The 24,077-nt window shown below is 34.6% G+C and overlaps 1 protein-coding gene across 1 annotated transcript in view; it reads right to left on the reverse strand.

Moving 5' to 3' along the window:
- The window catches only part of LOC113925407 (disintegrin and metalloproteinase domain-containing protein 5-like), a 137,063-nt gene that overhangs the window by 78,661 nt on the left and 34,325 nt on the right, over window positions 1–24,077 (reverse strand). Inside the window, exons 8-11 of the mRNA XM_027600066.1 lie at window positions 7,092–7,163; window positions 6,741–6,904; window positions 5,891–5,972; window positions 575–711 (exon numbers count right to left, since the gene is read on the reverse strand). Of these exons, the coding sequence (XP_027455867.1) occupies window positions 575–711; window positions 5,891–5,972; window positions 6,741–6,904; window positions 7,092–7,163 (455 nt within the window). The remainder of the gene's footprint in view (window positions 1–574; window positions 712–5,890; window positions 5,973–6,740; window positions 6,905–7,091; window positions 7,164–24,077) is intronic.

Consider the following 24,077-nt stretch of genomic DNA (forward strand, 5'->3'; position numbering starts at 1 on the left):
GAACCCAAGCAAAATGGAAATGTAGGCCCTCTATTTATAAAGCAGGGAAATTGTATTACTAATGGCACTAAAATAAGACTTTTTTCCTTTCTTCAGCAGTCTCTTTCTCAATGGGTCATGGTGTTATGTATTTACAATTTAATGTCTTTCTAAATAAAAAAATTATTAATTATTAATATGAATTATATGTTCATTCTTATATTGTACAATGCCAGTTTTAAATTCAAATATCAAAGCCTTTAGCTTTATGCAAAGTCACTGAAATTACACAGTTCATATGGTTTTTCCCCTAGAGGGTTCTTTCAAAGTGGCAAGGGGAGAAAAATAGAAGCCAGACTCCAGAATGTAGGAATGAGGAAGAGAGTTTCACCAGGCATGGAGAGACCTGGGAGAGGGTTGGGCCTATTTTGGTGCATGTTCCATTGTACTTGAAAAGAATGTATTCTGTAGTTGTTGGGTATAGAGTTCTATAATTGTTAATTACTTCTGTTTGGTTAATAGAAGTATAAAAGTTCCTAACCAAAAAAAAAAAAACTTTTTAAAGGAATATGTACAATAAAGAAAATTATCTTACACTGCTTTAGGTGACATTGTGCAAACATCTCCTGAACAATAGCAAGTGTCAGGATCATCATAACTCAATCCCAGATTAAAGCCAAGCAACTGCACAATACTGACAGTGTATGACTCCAAGGAAAAACCCTCTGGATACTAAATATAAGGAAAAAGAAAAAAATTAGCTAAGAATCCTATAGTATACTATGATAAATTTACTATAATAAAAAATTAGTGTATACTATGCTAAATAATATTATTAGTACATAAAACTCATTTTTAAAATCAATGCATCCAAGATGCCTATGTAAATGCAACTGTAGTAGAATTATATGAGCATGTGGATCATAGACTTATTAATATGGATAAGTAAACACAATAGTTTAATTTCAAAATACTAATACTTAATGACAATACCGGTTACCTTAGCTAATCTATTAGAGTCTCAAACATCATACTGTATTGTTTCTTTGAGTTATTTTAAACAAAATGACTTTAATCTTTTATTTTAATAGTCAATTTTACATTCTCTTTGTAGTAGGCAGCCTCTAACATGGGTCCCAATGATATCTGCCTCCTGGCATCCATGTTCTTGTGTATTCCTACTCCGTTGCGTATAGGATGAACTTATTGACTTGCTTCTAATTAACTAAATGTAGCAAAACAAATGGCCATCATTTCTAAGATAGATTATAAAAAGACTGACTTCTTGGTTTCCTGTAGGATGTGGTAGAAGAAAAAAATTAAAAGAAAAAATGAAAGACTGACTTCTTGGATTCTATGTCTCACTCAATCTCTCTAGGTGAAGCCAGCTACAATGTCATGAAGTAAGCCTGAAGAGAGGCCCACATGCGCGAGTTTGGAAACAGATTTTATGAGGTCTGCCATAGCCAAATGACTAAGTCTGGAAGCAAAATCTCTCCATGTTGAATCCTGAGATAACGACAGCCTTACTGGACACCTTGACTTCACCCACTTAGATTCTTGACCCACAGAACTGTATTGTTTTCATCTGCTAAGTTTTGGTATAATTTGTTACATAGCAACAGAAAATTAATAACCCTCAGTAGGTATTACTGTTCTCCTTTGGATCATTTTCAATTTCTACACAGATGTTTACAGAATCTTCATTCATAATTCCCAAAACTCACAAGCAACCACAATGTCCTTCAATAGGTGAACAGATAAATAAACTGTGGTATATTTCAGACAATGGAATATTATTCAGCACTAAAAAGAAATGAGCTATGAAGTCATGAAAAGAAATGGAGAAAGCTTGAGTGCATATCACTAAGTGAAAAGGGCAAAGCTGCAAACTCTATGATTCCAACTACATGAGATTCCAGAAAAAAACAAAATTGTGGAGACAGTAAAAAGGTCTGTAGTTGCAGGCAGGGAGGGGAAAAATTAATAGGCAGAACACAGAGGATTTTTAGGGCAGTGAAAACACTTCATATAATACTACCATGATGATAGATGCCTATCCTCTTTTGTCCAAACTCATGTACAACACCAAGATTGAGCCATAAGTAAACAATGGACTTTGGGTGATTTTGATGGGTTAATGCAGGTTCATTCTTAGTAAAACATATACCATTCTGATGAGGGATGTGGATAATGGGGGAGGCTGTGCATGTGTGGGGGCAGGTAGTATCTGGGTAATCTGTGTACCTTCCCCTCAGTTTTGTGGTGAACCTAAAACTCTTTTTAAAAACTAAGTCTTAAAAACAGTGATAGGTTCCTGATGACCCAGGGTAGAGCACTGTAAACAGATGGCAAGTAAAGAACAGTTCAGAGATGGTATCCATGATCCATGATGTGTCTTGCCTTCGTGTATACAAAGACTCATTATATGTGAGGTGCTTTAATTTAGTTATGCTACTAAATCCTACAAGGATTCCTTATACTTCTACCTATGTTTCTCCCTTTTACTTTCATAATAAAATATTTTCTAGGCTCTTTAGCACAACTTATGCCCTATTCTGTAAAAGTCTCCTCTTTTATTACCCCTAAAATTTGGTAATATGAATCAAATTGTATTAATGGGCTAACTGTATTAAAAATGCCTTTGATTTTCTGTATTGTGATGCTTTGATATCTGGGGCCTTTCCAATGCTAGTCTGTCCCTCTCAGAGTTACCCAATTAAGATAGTAAACAACTTACCCACAAGTGTGCCTTTCAAATGCAAACCAGTCAACCTAGAGCCCATATGCCATACCACCCCTTTATCAGGCTCACATACTCTAAGCCACTCTCCACCTGCCAAAATCACATCAGAGACAGGTACCAGAAAACTAGGTACAGCCTCTTTGCAAGAAAGCCTGCTGAAATTATTCAAACTAGCCAATCCTAAGACTGCTTACTTTGCCTTACCCATTCCTCCCTAAAGAAGCAACAGAGGCTCTTGTCCACATTTCCCCCATGTTCCCTACACTGCCTGAACAACCCTCACATGGCCCCCCATATGGCCCCTGCATGGCATGCCTTCTGTTTCTAGGGAACTGTATGTTAAACTCTTCTCACGTGACAGTTATTACCATGTCTGTATGTTTTGCAATACCCAATGAAAATAAACTAGATTAGTTCTACTTTAGTTCAGTTAGTTTAGTCTAGTTAATTCAAACTAGACTACAACCAAATAGTTGTAAATGTATACTATGAACTCTAGGACAACTGCTTAAGGAGCTTTTTTAAAAATATAATTGATGTGCTAAGAGAGGAGAGGAAATGGAATCCTATGAGATATACAATTAAAACCACAGAAGGCAAAAAAAAGGGGGGGGGAGATTTAAAAAAGAAGCAAGAAACTAGGGACAATGAATAGAAAATAGACAAAATTCAACATCCATTTATGATTAAAATCTCCAACAAAGTGGGTATAGAGGGAACATACCTTAATATAATAAAGGCCATATTTGACAAGCCCACAGATATCATGCTCAAAGGTGAAAGACTGAAAGCTTTTCCTCTAAGAGCACAAACAAGACAAGGATCCCATTCCTACTACTTTTATTTAACATAGTATTGGAAATAAGCAAATAATGAAACTGGACCCGTATCTCACACCACTTACAAAAATTAACTCAAAATGAACTAAATATTTAAATGTAAGAAGTGAAATCATAAAACTTAGAAGAAAACATAGTGAAAAAAATCTCCTTGACACTGGTCTTGGTAATGATCTTATGGATATGACACCGAAACCACAAACAACAAAAGCTTCATTAATATAAAAGGTTCTGTACAACAAAAGAATCAATCAATAAAATGAAAAGGCAACTTAGAGATTAGGGAAAAATATTTTCAAACAATAGATCTACTAAGGGGTTAATATCCAAAATACATTAGAAACTCATACAACTCACTACCAAAACCCAAGTAAGAATTCTTAATATATTAGGAACTCACAACTGATTAAGAAATGGTCAAAGGGGAGTGCCTGGGTGGCTTAGTCAGTTGGGCATTGAACTCTTGATTTCAGCTCAGGTCATGATCTCAGGGTTGTGAGATCAAGCTCCATGTTGGGCTCTGTGCTCAGTGTGGAGTCCGCTTGGTCCTCTCCCTCTGCTCCTCCCCACCCCCCCTCAAATAAATAAATAAAACCTTAAAAAAAAAGAGAGAAATGGTCAAAGGACCTGAATAGAGATTTCTCCAAAGAGGATATCCAAATGGACAACAGGTATATGGAGAGATACATGCTCAGCATCACTAATCATCAGGGAATTACAAATCAAAACCACAAGTGATATTACCTCACACCTATTAGAATGACTATTATCAAAGAGACAAGAGATAATAAATGCTGGTGGAGAAAATGGAACCCTTGTACACTGCTGATAAGTATGTAAATTGGTACCACCACTATGGAAAACAGTATGGAGATTCCTGAAAAAATTAAAAATAAAGCTATCATATGAATCATCAATTCCACTTCTGGGTATATATATCTGGAAAAAATAAAACCTCTGTCTCAGGAGATATTTGTACACCATGTTCATTGCAGCCCTACTCAAAATAGCCAAGATATGATAACAACCTAAGTGTCCACTGACAGATGAATGGATAAAGAAATTGTGATATATATATATATTTATATATACATATTTATGACTGAATAATATATATTATTCAATATTCGATAATATATATTATCGAATATAATATATATTATTCATGCATTCATGCATTCAATGAAACATTGTTTTCAAGAATTAACAATGATGAAGACCTGGACAATTTCTGACAATTTCTCAAGCTTTGGCTGAGGGACGACCAAAAGCAGGGACTGAGATAATAAAGACAAATCCCTATGAAATGTCTGATTATTCTCTCACCATGGTAACAACCCCCAGAACTGGTTTTGGATTTATCTAATTAATCAATACGTGGTTTATAGGAATGATAAGAAGTACATAACAGAACTGATTTTAAATATCTAATCTGTCAATAACAATTTGCTTCATTGTACATGCTACTAAAACACAACCAACTGTACTCTTGACTCAGCATAAAAGTGCGGACTTCTTTTTCTGAAGTACTCTCAGTTAGTTCCTTTCCCTACTTTTTATACAAATTGTTGCAAAATGAATATTTGTAGGAGTTCATTCTCACTTTTGCCAGAAAACAGTAATTATGAATATTTAATGGCTATTTCTTCCTCCAACAGTCTGCTCATCCAAAACATAAAATAAAGAATTGAATGCAATAATAAAATAATTACCTTAAAATAGAAAAAATAACAGTCACATGATAAAAAAGGACATGAATTTACACCAGTTATTAATGTTGGGAGAAAAGCTGATATGTTTAATAATTAGCATTAAAATTACTTTAAACATTTAAAACATTAAAATTAATAAATATTGATGCAAGCATGTCACTGTTCAAAACAATTAAATTTTTACTTGGGTCAAATATGTTTTTAAAAACAATATGGCACTGTAATCAGTTCAATTTACAAATTTTTTCCTTTTTTAAGATTATTTATTTGAGAGAGAGAGGAGGGGAGGGGCAGATGGAGATGGAGAGAGAGAATCTCAAGCAGACTCCCCTCTGAGCATGGAGCCCAAATGCGGGGCTCGATTTCACAACCCTGAGATCATGACCTAAGCCAAAATCAAGAGTTGGACCCTTAACGGACTGAGCCATCCAGGAGCCCCTAAATGTTCTATTCTTAAAAGCAATTACATACAGTTTAATATTTATGCTCCAAATTAGTAATATGAAAAACTATTAAAGGATGAGTAGACTAAGTAATATATTTATTCATGCTCTACAATATTTAGGAAATTTTAAAACATGAAAATAATGAGGAACTGGAAAACAATTACATACCAGAACGACTCCTACAGCCAAATTTTTATTACATATTTTTCCAGGAAATGTGGCTCCTAAAAAACTAGGATATTTCTTGAAGCTAAAAAATAATAATTTTCCTCAGAATTGCACATGAGTGATATAATTAATGACAATCATATTCATAGCAATGAACATTATTAAACAATTACTGTCCTAAGCCTTATGCTACTCTGAATTAAACTATTTAAATACATTTTTCTCAAACCACCAATGTTAAGACTATTTCAATATTTTATAAGTTTTAAATTTAATAAACATCTGGAAGTATAATAAGGATAAGGTCTAATAATTCATGCAAAAGGCTATTGCACTAATGTTTATAGTTTTTATTCTGGTTCCCTGTACATTTATAGCCCTAAAAATTAAATTTTCTGTGATCCCTTTATTCACTTGTTCATTAAAGATGAATAGATTTTTCTGTGCATGAGATTCTAGATCATGTAACATTTCAATATATTCATGTTATTAAAAAATCAGATGAAGGACAAGAATGTAGAGGAAGCAAGTAGTATAACTTTATAAGCCAAAGGACATCAAAAAAATTATATCACTCATAATTAATCTCCTTAGTTATTTCAGTACTTTTATGTAATTTTACTTATATCAGGTAATTTCATGTCAGTTGATAAAAGTTTTTAAGTATCGACCAACATTAGCTCCTTGAGGACAAGGACTTTTAACTTACATGTTTTTCCCATCCCGTGGTGTCTATCAAATTTATAGAACACAGTATTTATTTGTTAAATGCTTATTTTTCATAATTAACATATGAAATCATCTTGGGTTATTCCTTTAATGCTACATAAATATGGAATACTGTACTCACGCAAATAAGTATGCAACCTGATGAGGTCGGAAGATATGTTTGTATTTCCATTCTAAAAATCTAGATAATATATTATTAGGATTCCCTGTAGTAGAAATTTTGTTTTTATTTGACCAGATTTCTATGGAAGATATTACAACTGTCAGTTTTAACTGGGAAAACATCTAAAAAACATAATAATAAGTTTTAAATAAATTTGAACATTATATTAAACTTCCATAAAAACGCATATATTTAATTCAGTATTTTGATTATGAGAATTTTAACAGCACAGCAAAATGCTATACACATCAATACATATTACCTATACTTTTACAAAATATATATACAAAATAGTTTTTAAAAACTTACGGTGTTAACAAAGCCAATTATCTGAATAACCTTCTGTGTTACAGCCTTTATATCAGAGCCCATGTAATCAAACTGAAAAAGATAAATTATTTTTAGAAACTAGTGGATGCCATCAAGAATATATTACATACCCATTACACGTACAATGTGCTGTATTCTAAAGTAGCCATAGGGCTACATTCCAGGTGAAATTCAGGAAATCAATAATGATGTATAAATAATGATTTATAAAAATTAATGAATAAATGCAATTTTTTAACTTGATGTATATAAGAAGTAAATAAAAATATTTAATAACACGATTTTAATGTTTAATGCACTCAACTTATGGCATTACTTATTGTTTATAAAAATTTAATCATAAATTTTTTAATGTGGTATTTTAAAATGCACTTATTTCTAAAATAACAACATATAATCACAAACCAAAACATATAAGCACAATGAGGGGGGAAATCCTTAACAAGAGGTTCACTCTTAAAATGACTCTGGATACTGCTTTGGTATATTCTTTCACATCACCATGTAACTAATGTTCTAATTTTTTCTTTATTCCAATAAGCTCTTTCTATGTCTAACTGCTTTAAAATGCCAAGACAACTGAAACAACAAGGATGACATCAGGTATGTGAGTTTTGCTCTGGATTTTTCACTAGAAAACCTCAAATATTTCATCATTAAGTGTTGTTCAGTTTAAGATGAGTATTCTATATCATGTTGAGAAAAAACTGTAAATCTTCTTACTTACTTATTTACTAAAATTTTTATAAAAAAATGGGAGTTGAATTTTTATCAATAGCCATTTTGATAGTGATTGACAATGGCTTTTGTCTTTTGACCTATTGATGCAATACATTTCATTAATACATTACTTAACACTAAACCATCATATTCCTTGATTAAAACATTACATTCTATTAATATACTATCAAAATTAATATAATATTTTGTTTAGGAGTTTATAGCTTTAATATGGACTCATTGCTCATGTGTTTGTATACGTGCACACACTTTGTCATAATTGAGCAAATGAATGTTGCTTAGTAAATATTAGAGCACTACTTAGAATTAAGTTGCATTTTTTTCCTACACTCTAAAATCGTATTAGTATATGAATTATGTCTTCCAAAACACTTAAAAACTTTCCTTTAAAACTATCTATACCTAACACAGGCAACTGGATCTATTAAAATTCTTTTTTTTCAGCTTTCTGTGATATAATTTATATATAACATTGTGTAAGTTTAAGGTATACAACATGATGATTTGACTTAAATTCTTATCTCCTTTGGAGAATTCTTTAAATTTGCTTGTTTTAATCTTCTCCAAGGTCACAGCTATACCATGTTAATCTTTTCTAACATCATAACATGTTTTTGTTCTTTTTGCTTAATTATACTTTCTACACATTTATTTTTCTTTTCAACAACCAGCTTTTAAATTTACTTAATGTTTCTGTTTATCAACTTATGCCTTATTAATTGTTGCCTGTTCTCATATTCATCTTGTTTTACAGTTTTAGAACTTAGTTTTTATACTATTCTTTGTGGTAGGCATTCTCCCTATTTAGCAATATTCAGCTCTATTCTAGTTCAGGAGCCCTTCCTTTTTGAATATAAGCATGGCCAGTGTATTCACTTTGGACAATGAAATGAGGACAGTGATAAATGTCACTTCTGAGAGAAAGTATTTCTCTACTGTGGCTCATGTCTATCTAGTCTGCTCTTCTATTGGCTTGGAATCTGGGGGCAAAAACCTATCAATATAGAAATACCAAAAATTCTAAGCATTTGAAATGCTGAGTCAACACATGGAAGACAGCTGCCTGGAGAGTCACCCAGATCTATGGCTGACGTCACATGAACAAAAAATAAACAGTATTTAGCCATTAAGATTTTGTTTTTTTATTTTGGATGTCTGAATAATATTCCATGGAATACATATACCACATGTTTTGGATGTCCATTTATCAGTTGACAGACATTTGGGCTCTTTCCATAGTTTGGCTATTGCTGATAATGCTGCTATAAACATTGGGGAGCAGGTGCCCCTTCAAATCTGTATTTTAGAGCTAGAGTGTATTTATGCTAAGTGAAATAAGTCAGTCAGAGAAAACGAATACCATATGATCTGACTCATATGTGGAATTTAAGAAAGAAAACAGATGAACATATGGGAAGGGGGAAAAGAAAAAAAAGGAAAGAGGGAAACAATACATAAGTGACTCTTAATAATAGAGAACAAGGGGCACCTGGGTAGCTCAGTTGGTTAAGTGTCTGCCTTCAGCTCAGTTCATGACCCCAGGGTTATGGGATTGACCGCGCATCAGGTTCCCTGCTCATCTGCTTCTTCTCCCTCTGACCCTCCCCCAGCTCGTGCTGCCTCTCATGTTCTCTCTCTAGGAAAAAAAAAAAAAAAAAATGATAGAGAAAAAACTGAGGGTTGATGGAGAGGGTGGGTGGAGGATGTGCTAGATGGATGATGGGTATTAAACAGGGCACTTGTGATGAGTGCTGGGTGTTACACGTAAATGATGAATTACTGAATTCTACTCTAGAAACCAATATTGCACTGTATGTTAACTAACCAAATCTAAATAATTTTTAAAAATGCAAAGAAAAAGAAAAGGACCACATTAATTACCAAAATCAGGAATGAAAAAGGAGACATTATAGTGATCCAGTAGTATGATATAGCAGGCTTGTATTGGTTCATTACAGCTGATTTTTTTAATTTTCAATCCAATTTTTAAATAACTATTACTAAATTATGTACATTTTCAACTAAGTTAAATTAAAAACAAAGGTAATAAATACTTTTAAAAAAGATCTTTTTATCATAGTGCAACCTAGCCTGCTGTGATTAATAATTATGCTCCAAGTTTTTTAATTATTGTATAGAATTCATTAATTTCTAAACAGCTTATAATTATAGTTTTGTGTTTCCACATTGTAAAAGTTATTCATGGTAGTATTTAAAACTTTTCATTCTATTATTTTTCCTTATCTCTTTTTATTCCTTATTGTTTTAGTATATTATGATAGTTTTGGCATATTGGTTTTTACTTTTACAAAATTATTGTTGTCTTCTTTGTGACCTAGAAATGACTACTGATGCATCTATTTTCTACAGACATCTTTAGATATTTGAATATATGTGGCACCCATTCAGAAGATACAAAGGTAAATAAGTGTTTAGTAAAGCCGGCAGCTGGCTAATAAATAATTTGATATTTATATGTTAACATTTTTTTCCATATGTTAAAGGCTAAGAAAAATGCTTTAATGTGCTCCACTATAGTTTTGGGTTTTGTTACTTTCTTCTGAATATATCCAGAGATTTTGTTTTTATAGTTTCTTCATAACTCACTTGTTAACTAAGTGTTCATTATTAGAAATGGATCTTTAACTTGAATTGTGTCTTTCAACATAAATATGCTCATTCTTCTACTTTAGGCTTTGTATCCTGAATTTTACTTTATCTGCTGGTAATGCCATCTTGATCATCTTTTTGACTGACAATCCTGGCATATTTTTGATGGTTTTTTAAAAAATGTTTTATACTTAACACTGCCATTTTGTTTAAGCTGTCTCACAAATGTCATAGAATCTGAGAATCTTTGCACTTTAAAAGGGATATTTAATCCACTCACATTATTATAATCAATGAAGCTGATCTATAATGTTTCTGTTTCCTTATTCATGTCCTTGTGGTATTTCCTTTTGACTTTTGTTATGTTATATGAGAATATTTGGGGGCTGATTTCAAAGTTATGCATTTGAGATTGTATATTCAGATATGTTTAAATGTTGTAAAACAAGTTTCGCCATTTTTATCCACCGGACCCACCTACACAAGAAGACCTCTGGTGAGGTGACAATAAAAAATTTCTAGGACTTATCAGGATTCAAGTGTTTATTTCAAAATGCGTAATAACTCTTACTAGGAATTTATGATTATGATTATGTAAATGAGGCAACACCACACTCTGCCAAGTGATTAGAGGCAACAGTGTATTTCTCTTTCTTTTTTACTGAGCTAAAGTCTGTGTAAATAATTTTTTTGAAATACCTATTTTTTGTTACTATACTCCAAAAATTTAGATCGACTTTATTGAGGTATAATTTACATACAATTACATTAAGGAGTCGATAATTTTGGTAAATACCACTTACTTTTTATGATGAAAAAATTCAACCCACAGAAAATTTAAAATTCAAAGACTACCCCAATATCCTTCAATTAGATTAATCTACTATTAATGTTAGACACATTTCTTTATATATATCTTTATCTGTCTATGGAAGTAGATCTGGGCATACAATGTTCATTTTTATGGACTATTTAAGATTAAGTAGCAAACACTTCACATGTAGTTCCTAAGAATAAGGATTTTCACCTGTTTGCCCACTACACCATTATCATGTGCAAGAAACATTAGTTCAATAATATCAAATATATTATTTATATATTTAATATCTAATGTTGAATACATAATATTCCCAGAGAGTGAAGCTAATCTGTAGCCCTGCCAATCACTGAATACAGCTTCCATCCAACCCTGCCAACAAAGAAACCCTAACTAGATTTCCCAGAAATCTTGGTAGCCCACCCTGCAGGCCCAGTTGGCGGCACTTGAACAGAGACACCGGCAAGTGCCTCTGCATCTACAGAACCGAGATGATGGTCCTTACTGGTCAGGAAGCTGAGGTTGCAATTCTGTCTGATTGGATCCACAGGAAAGAGCATTCTAGTCAAGGGCTTGTTCTGCAGCCAAAACTGGGCATGAAACTAATTTACCAAGCTCCATAAAGGTGAATACAGTTGCCAGCCCATCTGAGAAGGAAACTTAATTGGAGCTCCAGAAATCTGTGTATCCCATCTTGCAACTCCAATTAGAGCAACGCTTGAGCAGAGAGCCCACCCGGTGGTCTTACCTATCTGCATAGCTAGAATGGTGGCCTGTCAGGCCAGGGAATTTGGCACATAGTTCTGCCTAATTTGATTCCCAAACAAGAGACAGAAAACAATTGTGTTCTGTATTGGGGCACTACCACATGTGGAAACTAATTCATATCCCAGCTCACTGCTGAATACAGCCTTCATCCCACCCAACCAGGAACCTACCAGGGCACACAGGATGCTACATAGCCTTGCTTACAATAGCACTTAAATGAAGAACATAGCCTTCAGCCTTCCACATCTGTAGAGCAAAACTAGTAGCCCCATCTGGCCAGGACATAGTGCTGCCTAACTTGGGTCCACAAACATGAGCTGTAAAAGCCATGAAGCTTATTCAGCTACCACACCAGGACAAGAATCTAATTCATAACCCTGCCTAATACTAAGTATATATCCAGTCCTGAAGACTAGGAAGTCTGATTAGAGAATCCAGGCAACTGCAGAACCTATCCTACAGCTTCGTTTGGGCAAGGAACTAAGCCAGCATTCCTACACAACTGTTCTCAGCCAGCAGCACCTACCCTCAACCACAAAGCTCAGTCAGTACCCTCACCCAAAAATAGACATTGATAGCGAACACCACCTGCCCAAGGATGTTACCAGCTGATACACCCAGAGCTCAATTAAGCCAAACGGCAAATGACTATCTATGCCAAAGCAAACCTTTAATGTCTGGGGAAAAAAAACACTTACTCAAATGGGAAGATATTGACATAAGGAATCGAGGATCATGAGAATTTGGAAAAACATGATAGCACCAAAGGAAACTAATAAAGCTCTAATAACTGACCACAATGATATAAAGATCTATAAACCATAAGAGAATTTAGAGTAATCACCTTAAAGAAACTTAGTGAACCACAAGAACATACAAACAATGCATGAACAAAATGAAGAGTTCAACAAATAGAAACCATAAAAAAAAGACATCTTAGACCTGAAAAATACAATGACTGAACTGAAGAATTCAATAGAGAACTTCAAGAGCAGACTTGACCATGCAGAATAAAGAATCAGTGATCTACAAAATAGGGAATTTTAAATTATCCAGATGAGTGAAAAAACAAAGAATGAAGAAAAATGAAGAAAGTCTACAAGACTTATGGGAAAAGTTAAAAAACACACACACACACACAATATCTGCCATATAGGAAACCAGAATGAGAAAAAAAAGAAAAGGGGGCAGAAAATATATTTAAAGCAATAATGGCTGAGAACTTCCCAAACCTGGGAAAATGGACATCCAGATCTATGAGGCCTAAAAGATGCAAAAATGTTTGAATCAAAATAGAGTTACCCCCAGACACATTATAATTAAATTGTCGAAAGTCATATCCACAATAGCCAACCTGTGGAAGGAGCGAGATGCCCTTCAACAGATGAATGGATAAAGAAGATGTGGTTCATATATACAATGGAATATTACTCAGCCATCAGAAAGGATGAATACCCACCATTGGCACTGACATGGATGGAACTGGAGGGGATTATGCTAAATGAAATAAGTCAAACAGAGAAAAGACAATTATCATATGGTTTCACTCATATATGGAACATAAGGAATAGCACAGAGGACATTAGGGGAAGGAAGGGAAAACTGAAGGGGTGGAAATCAGAGGGGGAGATGAACCACGAGAGACTATGGACTCTGGGAAACAATCTGAGGGTTTCACAGGGGAGGGGGGTGGGGGATGGGGCAGGCCAGTGATGGGTATTAAGGAGGGCACGTGTTGTAATGAGCAATGGGTGTTATACGCAAATAATGAATCATTGAACACTAAAAAAAAAAAAAGTCACAAAGAAATAATTTTGAAAGCAGCAGTATAAAAGCAATAAGTCACATAAAAAAGAAGTCCTGTAAGACTATAGCAGATAATTCAACAGAAACTTTGCAGGTCAGGAGAGAATGAAATGATATAATCAAAATATTGAAAGGAAAAAAACCGTCAACCAATACTATGACTGGACAAGCTGTCCTTTAGAAATGAAGGAGCGATAAAGACTTTCCTAAACAAGCAAAAACAGGGAATTCATCACAACAAAACCTGACATACAAGAAATGGTAAAGAGTTCTTTGAGTGGAATTGAAAAAACACTAATTAGCATCATTAAAACATATGAAGGCAGTATAAAAGTATCCGGTAATGATAAACATATCCTTAAAGTCAGATTCTCTAATATGGCAAGGATGGTATGTAATCACTAACAACTTTAGTTTAAAAATTAAAAAACAAACATATTAAGTATAACCATAACCAAAATACTCTGTTATAGGATACACAGCATTAAAAATGTGTAAAGGGGGGGGGCCTGAGTGGCACAGTTGGTTAAGCATCTGACTCTTGGTTTTGGCTCAGGTCGTGATCTCATGGGTCATGGGATTGAGCCCCATGTCAGGCTCCGCACTCAGCCAGAGTCTGCTTGAGATTCCCTCTCCTCTCCCTCTGCCCCTCCCTTGTTCATTCTCCCCCCCATCAAATAAATAAATAAATCTTATTTAAAAAATTGTAAAATGTAACATCAACAACCTAAACTTAGAAGGGGAGAAGTAAAAATGTAAAGTTTAGGAATGCTATCAAAATCAAGCTGTTATCAGTTTAAAATAGGGTATTAAAATTTTAACATACTTTATGTAAGCTTCATGGTAACCACAAGGGAAAAAACATGTAGTAGTCACACAAAAGAACATGACAAAGAGGTCAAAGTATACTGATATCAAAAGTCATCAAATCACAAAAGAAGATAGGAGGATAAGAAATAAGTAACAGTGTATCCACAAAATAGCTAGAATGCAATTAATAAACAGGCAATAGTAAGTCCTTACCTAACAATAATTACTTTAAATGTAAATGGATTAAGTTCTCTAATCAAAAGAAATAGAATGGTTGAATGGATGTTTTTAAAAGATCCAGTGATATGTTGCCTGCAAGAAACTTGCTTTAGCTTTAAAAACACAGACTTACTGAAGAGATAGAAAAAGAAATTTGAAGTTAGTGGTAACAAAAAACACAAACAGGGTCATCAACATTTATATCAGACAAAATATAATTTAAACTAAAAATGGTAAAAATAGACAAAGAAGTTCATCATATAATGACAAAGGAGGCAATCTATCAACAAGATAGAACAATTATAAATATTTATGCACCAAACATTGGAGTACTTAATATATAAAACATATACTAAAAGAACTAAAAGAAGAAGTAAACAGCAATACAATAATAATTGGGGACTTTAATATCCCATTCTCAACAATGGGTAAATCATCCACACATAGAATCAATAAGGAAATTCAGATTTGAACACTATAGGCCAAACTTACCTAATAGCTATGTACAACACATTCTTTCTGACAGCAGCAAAATATACATTCTTCTCAAACAGAAATTGAACATTCTCTAAGATAGATCGTATGTTAGGTCACAAAATAAGCCTCAACAAGTTCAAGAAAATTGAAATCATACCAAAAAACTTTCTCAGCCCGAGTAGTATGAAACTTAAAATCAAACAGGAAGAAAACTGTAAAACTCATAAACGCATGAAAATTAAACAACACTCCTGAACGATCAATGGATCAAAGAAAAAAATAAAGAGGGTAAAAAGCAACCTGAGACAAACAAAAATGGAAACACAATATACCAAAATTTATGGGATATAGTGAATGCAGTTCTAAGACAGAAGTATAATTACATCTATAAATGCAATACATCAAAAATACTGAAAAAGCTCAAATAAATAACATAATTTTGCACCTCAAAAAACTATAGAAAGCACTGTGAGACCTCCTGGTCATGCCCCCAACAGTTCCAGCTATCCTGCCAGGGTGGCCCCAGTGCAGAGTAGCAAGACCCCATGAGCCATACACGCTACAGCTCCAGAAATGCAGCCAAACCTGCTAGGCACATGCAGTCCATACAGGGGACATTCCCATACAAGGCCACTCCTTCAAGACTGGGAGAGGTAGCTATTTTGCCTAATTCACACAAAATAAACTAACATGAGGAGACAGAGGACTGTGCTCGAAAAAAAAAAACAATAAAAAAACACTTCAGTGAAACGGCAAATGGATAAAGCAAATTACATGATAAAAAGTTCAAAATCATGGTCATAAGTACTCACTGGATTTGAAACAAGAGGATGATTCAGCAAAAAGACAGAAAATATAAGAAAGAATCAATCGGAGAATACAATACTGAAATGAAAAATATACTAGAGGAAATCAACAGAAGATTAGAGGATGCAGAAGGGATCAGCAATCTGGAAGACAAGATAATGGAAAGCAATGAAGCTGAACAGTAAAAAGTAAGAATTTTCAAAAATGAGTGTAAGTTAAGGGACATTTTGGGATGACATTAAGTGCACTAACATTTGCATTATAAGGATCACAGGTGGAAAAGAGGAAAACGGGGACAGAGCTCTTATTTAAAGATATAATAGGTGAAAACTTCCCTAACTTGGGGAAGAAACATTTCCAGGAATTAAAGAGAGCCCCAAACAATATGGGGCTTAGAAATAACTAAAATTTCAAAGATTAAAGATAAAAACAGAATCTTAAAAGCAGCAAGAGAAAAGCAACTAGTTACATAGAAGGGATACCTCATAAAGCTATCAGCTGATTTTTCAGCAGTAACTTTGTAGCCAGAAGAGAGTGGTATGATATATTCAAAGTGCTGAAGAAAACCGACAACCAAGAATACTCTACCTGGCAAGATTATCATTCAGAATTGAGGAAGAGATCAGGAATTTCCCATACAAACAAAAGTTAAAATAGTCATCACCAATAAATTACCCTTACAAGAAATGTTAAAAGGACTTCAAGTGGAAAAGAAAAGGCCATAACTAGAAGCTAGAACATTATGAAAGAAAAGTACTTCACAAGTAAAAGCAAACATATGGTAAAAGTAGTAGAACAATCACTTAAAAAAACAGCATAAAGGTTAATAGACAAAGTAGTAAAATCAAGTGTATCCAAAAATTAAGAGACTTCACACACACACACACACACACACACACACACACACACACAAATGTCAAATATATCATATACACAAAACGTGGAACAGGTAGTAAAAATGTAGTGCTTTTAGAATGTATTTGAACTTAAGCAGCCATCAACTTAATGTAGACTGCTATATTCATAAGATGCTATATATGAACCTAATGGTAGCCACAAATCAAATATCTATAATAGATATACAAAAAAATAAAGAGAAAGGAATCCACATAATAACACTAAAGAAAGACATAAATCACAAGAGAGCAAGAGAAAAAGAAAAGAACAGAGAAGAACTACAAAAACAACCATAAAACAATTAACAAAATGGCAATGAGAACATACTAACAATAATTACTTAAATGAAAATGATCTAACTGCTCCAATCAAAAGACATAGGGCGACTGAATGGATTTAAAAAACAAGATCCATCTATAGGCTGCTTGGAAGAGACACATATTAGACCTAAAGATACATGCAGACTGAAAAAAGGACGGAAAAGATATTCCATGCAAATGGAAGTGAGAAAAAAGCTGGGGTGACAATACATATATCAAACAAAATGACATTCAAAGACTGTAACAAGACAAAATGAAGGGTGTTACTTAGTAATAAAGGGATCAATCCAACAAAAGGATATAGCAATTGTAAAAAATCTATGCATCAAACATAGGAATACCTAAATATATGAATCATTGAACACTACATCAAAAATTAATGATGTACTAGATGTGGGCTAATTGAACATAATAATAAAAATATATAAAGCAAATATTAACAGACATAAGGGGAGAAATTGAGAGTAATACAATAGTAATAGGAGACTTGAACACCCACTTACATCAATGGATAGACCATCCAGACAGAAAATCAATAAGGTCAAACAGAAAATGACACATTTGACCATGTAACATAACACATAGAACTTAACAGATATATACAGAACATTTCATCCCAAAACAGCAAAATACACATTCTTTCCAAGTGCACATGGAACATTCTCCAGGATAAATCACATTAGGGCATAAAACAAGTCTTAATAAACTTAAGAAGACTGAAGTCATATAAAGCATCATTTATGATCACAAAGGCATAAAAGTAGAAAGCAATTACAAGAAAAAAAAATAGAAAAACACAAATGCATAGAGGCTTAATAACTTGCTTTTAAGCAACAAATGTGTCAATGAAGAAATCAAAGAGGAAATTTTTAAAAATACCTGGAGACAAATGAAAATGGAAATACAATGATTCAAAATATTTCATGTACAGTCAGAGCAAAGAATGAAGTTTATAGTGATGCAGTCATACCTAAAGATGCAAAAAAAAAAAATCTCAAATAAACAATCTAACCTTAAACCGAAAGGAACTACAAAAAGAAGAACAAAGCCCAAAGTTAGATGAAGTAACAAAATAATAAAGATCAGAATATAAATATATGAAATAAAGACTTACAATATGAAAAAGAAAAGCTCAGTGAAACTAAAAGCTTGAAACATAAACAAAATTGATAAACCTTTAGCCAAACTCATGAAGAAAAAGAGAAATAACTTACGCCACATAAATACAAGCATAATAAGAGACAACAAAATTATGCACCAACAAATTTGACAACCTCGAAAAAATGGATAAATAACTAGAAATAAAATCTTCTGATACTGAAATAGGAATACAGAATCTGAATAAACCAATTGCTAGTGATGAAATTGAAGTGATAATCAAAAAACTCCCAACAGACAAAAGTCCAAGACCAGATGGCTTCACAGGTGAATACTACCAAATATTGAAAGATTTAATACCTTTCCTTCTCAAACTATTCCAAAACTAGGAGACAAGGGATGCTTCCAAATTCATTCATCAAGGCTGATATTACACTAATATCAAAACCAGACAAAAACATTAGAAAAATAGGAAACTACAGGTCAAATCCCTGACGAACATAAATGCAAAAATCTTCAACAAGTATTAGCAAATTGAATTCAACAGTACATTAAAAGGATTGCTCACCATAATCAAATGGGATTTATTCCATGATACAAGGATGGTTGATCCACAAATCAAATCAATCAGCATGATACACTACATTAACAAAGTGCAAGATAAAAATCATATAATATCTCAATAGATGCAGGAAAAATATTTGACAAAATTCAACATCTGTTGATGATAAAAACTCTCAATAAAGTGGGATTAGGCGGAACATACCTCAACATAATAAAGACCATACATGAAAAATCTCACAGCTAATATCAGACTCAATGGCAAAAAACTGAAAGCTTTTCTAACATCAGAGACAAGACAAGGATGTCTACTCTTGCCACTTTTAATCAACATAGTACTGGAAGTCCTAGCCATAGCAATTGGACAAGAAAAAGAAATAAAAGGCATCCAAACTGATAAGTGAGAAGTAAAACTCTCACTATTTGCAGAGGACATGAGAGTCTCTACAGAAAACCCAAACTAATAGTATTAATAAGTGAATTCAGCAAAGCAGCAAGGTACAAAATTAATATACAAAAATCTGCTGCATTTCTATACACTCATAATGAAGTAGCAGAGGAAAAATGTAAAAAAAAAATCCCACGTACAATTGCATCAAAAATAACAAAATACAAGTGGGTGGGTGGCTAAGATGGTGGAGTAGTAGGAGGACTCTAGGCTTGCCTCCTCCCTCGAACACAGCTAGATAAATATCAAATCATTTGATATTGATTTGAGCACTGACAGAACAAACTGCACAACTCAGCACCAAGAAATTGATCTGAGCACTGACAGAACAAACTGCACAACTAGAGGGAGAGAAGAGGCCACATCGCAGAAGGTAGGGGGTGCAGAGATGTGGTTTGGGGGGAAAATGGATTGCAGGTGCTGTGGAAGGGAGCCCTGGTTACTGAGAGAGGTGAGATAGAAATAGAGAGAGAGAGAGGAGGGCACGGGACAACAGAAAGAAAACACTTCCCCAAAGTCACTGAAAGGGACAACAAGAGGGGCTGATTTTTGTGTTTTTACAACCAGCGGTGCTCAAAGATAAAGGTTTTAGAGGTCCACAGCATGGCCAGTGTGGAGCCCTGAGGGTGTTGCAGTGCTACTACGGAGAAGGAACGCAGATTGCCTGGGGACATACAGAGTGATCTAAGGATGCCCTGGGACACACTGGGAGAGATGGTTCCCTCTTCTCGGAGTGCATCTGGGGGAAGTGGCATTGCCCCTCTGGGGACAAAAGAGCAAGTGGGTGCCATTTCCCTCCCCATCCCTCACCATAGCTGCAGAAACACCTGCTGATGGCAGCTAACCTGGACACTGGCTCTTTATTCCAATATGCTTTATTCCAAACTCCATGCTCCTGTGCTTTGGTGCAACTGCCCTTCTGGGTCAAACCTGTATCAGTCCCAGCATGGCGAGATCTTCCTGCAGAGGACCAGTGCCAGTCACCACCATGCCAGATCCCTAATGTTTGGAGTTTTAAAGCTCAACCAGCCTGCCTGGGATAGAGCCCAAGGTGTACTATGTTACTATGCAGGCAAGTAGCCCAAACACAGACAGTGTGAAGGCAGCGATCTGAGGGACACCTAGGACACACAATGGGAGAATGTTCACTATTCTGGGAGGGCTTCCCAGACAGCAGCAAGGATGAATTCCCCTCTCTGGGGACAAAGAGCTGGTGTCATTTCCCTCCCCTGCCCCTCAGCATAAACTAACTTCAGTAAGTAGCACAACACCAACAGTGGTGGCCTAAAATGGCAACAACAGCCCTGCCCCCTGCACTCTGCAGGTACTGCTTTTCTTGGGAAAGTGTGCTTGAGAACACCAACACAGTGGGAGAGCATAGAACCTTCCGCTGCAGACTAGCTCAAACCACCCCGCATGCACCATGTCTACTGACCATAGGGTTCTACAAAGCTTCAGATCTAGTGGAAAAAGCATCAGGTCTCTTTTAACAAGCAGACCAAAGCACACCTAGTTAAGCTTGCCACACACTGAATAAGGTCCATATACTCCCCACTGCAGGCAAGGAGAAACTCTGCAGAGGACTGACCTGAGGAAAAAGCAGCCAAAACACAGCAGCAGAGTGCACATAGCACACACCAGAGACAATTCCTGAAGCACCAGGTCCTGGACAGTATATGACCTCTTCTTCGTAAATCCATTACTCTTGAAAGCAGGAAACATAGCAGGATTTCCTAATATACAGAAAAAGACAGAGACCTAGACAAAATGCCAAGATGGAGGAATTCATCCCAAATGAAAGAAGAGAAGGTCACAATCAGGGATCTAATCAAAACAGATATAAGTAATATGGCTGATGGAGAATTTAAAGTAATAACCAAAAGGATACCAGCTGGGCTTGAGAAAAGCATAGAAGACACCAGGGAGTCCCTTACTGGAGACATATAAGATCTAAAAACTAGTCAGGCTAAAATGAGAAATGCAATAACTGAGATTTGAAACCAATCGGATGTAACGAACACAAGGATGGAAGAAGCAGAGGAACAAATAAGTGATATGAAAGATGAAATTATGGAAAATAATGAAGCTGAGGAGATGAACCATGAAAGACTATGGACTCTGAGAAACAAACTGAGGGTTCTAGAGGGCAGAGACTGGGGGGATGGGCTAGCCTGGTGATGGGTATTAAAGAGGGCACGTACTGAATGGAGCACTGAGTGTTATACACAAACAATGAATCATGGAACACTACATCAAAAACTAATGATGTAATGTATGGTGATTAACATAACATAATAAAATAAAATAAAAATAAATAAAAATTAAAAAAAGAAAGAAAATAATGAAGCTGAAAAGAAGAGGGAAAGAAAAGTATTGAATCACGAAGGTAGACTTAGGAAACTCAGTGACTCCTTAAGCATAATAACATTAATATCATAGGAGTCCCAGAAGAAGAAGAGAGGGAAAAGGGGGCAAAAGACTTATTTGAGGAAATTATAGCTGAAAACATCCCTAATCTGTGGAAGGAAATAGACATCCAAATCCAGTAGGCACTGAGAGCTCCCATTCAAATCAACTAATGCAGGCCAACACCAAGACATAGCATAGTTAAATCTGCAAAATATAGAGATAAAGAAAAAATCCTAAACAAAAGACTAACTTACAGGGGAAGACAAAATAAGGTTAGCAGCAGATCTAGCCACAGAAACCTAGCAGGCAAGAAGACAGTGGCATTGACATATTCAACATGCTGAATGGTAAAAATATGCACCCAAGAATACTCTATCCAGCAAGGCTGTCGTTCAGAATAGAAGGAGAGACAAAGAGTTTCCCAGACAAACAAAAACTAGAGTCATGACCACTAAACCAGCCCTGCAAGAAATATTAAAGGGGACTCTCTGACTGCAAAGCAAAGACCAAAGGTGACCAAGACAAGAAAGAAACAGAGCATCTCCAGAAACAATGACAGAACAAGTAAGAAAATGGTACTTAATTCATATTTATCAATAATTACTCTGAATTTAAATGGACTAAATGCTGCAATCAAAAGACACAGGGTGTCAGAATGGATTAAAAAAAAAAACAAGATCCATCTATATGCTGCCTAGAAGAGACTGATTATAGATATAAAGACACATGTAGATTGAAAGTGAGGGGATGGAGAAATATTTACCATGCAAATGGATGTCAAAAAAAAAAAAACCCAGAGTACCAATACTTACATCAGACACTAGATCTTAAATCAAAGACTATAAAAAGAGATGAAGAAGGGCACAACATCCTAATAAAGGGGTCTATCCAACAAGAAGAACTAATAATTGTAAATATTTATGCCCATAACTTGGGAGCACCCACATCTATAATAACAAACATAAGGGAACTCATTGATAATAATAGAATAATAGTAGGGGACATTAACACCCCACTTGCACCAATGGACAGATCATCAAAGCAGAAAATCAACAAGGAAACAAAGGTTTTGAATGACACAATGGACCAAATGGACTTAACCCATATAGTCAGAACATTTCATCCTAAAGCAACAGAATACACATTCTTTTCCACTGCACATGGAACAGTCTCCAGAATAGATCACATACTGGGACATAAATTCAGCCCTCAGCAAGTACAAAAAAAAGGAAGGAGATCATCCCATGCATATTTTCAGACCACAGTGCTATGAAACTTGAAATTAACCATAAGAAAAACTTAGGAAAGACCACAAATATATGGAGGTTAAAGAACATCCTACTAAAGAATGAATGAGTTAACCAGGAAATTAAAGAAGAAATAAAAAAAAAAAACACGGAAACAAACAAAATGAAACACAACAGTCCGAAACCTTTGGGATGCAGAAAAGGCAGTCCTAAGAGAAAAGTATATAGCAATACAGGCCTACCTCAAAAATCAAGAAAAATCTCAAATACACAATCTAACCTTACACTTAAAGGAGCTAGGAAAAAGAACAAAAAATAATGGCTAAAGCCAGCAGAAGAAGGGAAATATTAAAGATTAGAGCAAAAATAAATGATACAAAAAACCAAAAAAAGAGTAGAACAGATTAATGAAACCAGAAGCTTGTTCTTTGAAAAAATTAATAAAATTGGTAAACTCCTAGCCATCCTTATCAAAAAAATAAAGAATGCAAATAAATAAAATAAAAATGAGAAAGGAGAAATCACAATCAATACCACAGAAATACAAATAATTATAAGAGAATATTATGAGAAATTATATACTAAAAAATTAGGAAATTAGGAAGAAATGGATCAATTCCTAGAAACATATAAACTACTAAAACTGAAACAGGAAGAATTAGAAAACTTGAACAGACCGATAACCAGCAAAGAAATCAAATCAGTAACCAAAAATCTCCCAATAAACAAAAATTCCAGAGCCAGAGCTTCACAGGGGAATTCTACCAAACATATAAACAAGAGTTAATACCTATTCGTTCCAAACTATTCCAAACAATAGATGTAGAAGGAAAACTTCCAAGCTCAATCTATGAAGCCAGCATTACCCTGATTCCAAAATCAGACAAAGACTCCACTGAAAAAGAGAACTGCAGGACAATATCCCTGAAG

This window comes from Zalophus californianus, chromosome 2 (genome assembly GCF_009762305.2).
Source record: "Zalophus californianus isolate mZalCal1 chromosome 2, mZalCal1.pri.v2, whole genome shotgun sequence".
Classification (NCBI taxonomy): Eukaryota; Metazoa; Chordata; class Mammalia; order Carnivora; family Otariidae; genus Zalophus; species Zalophus californianus.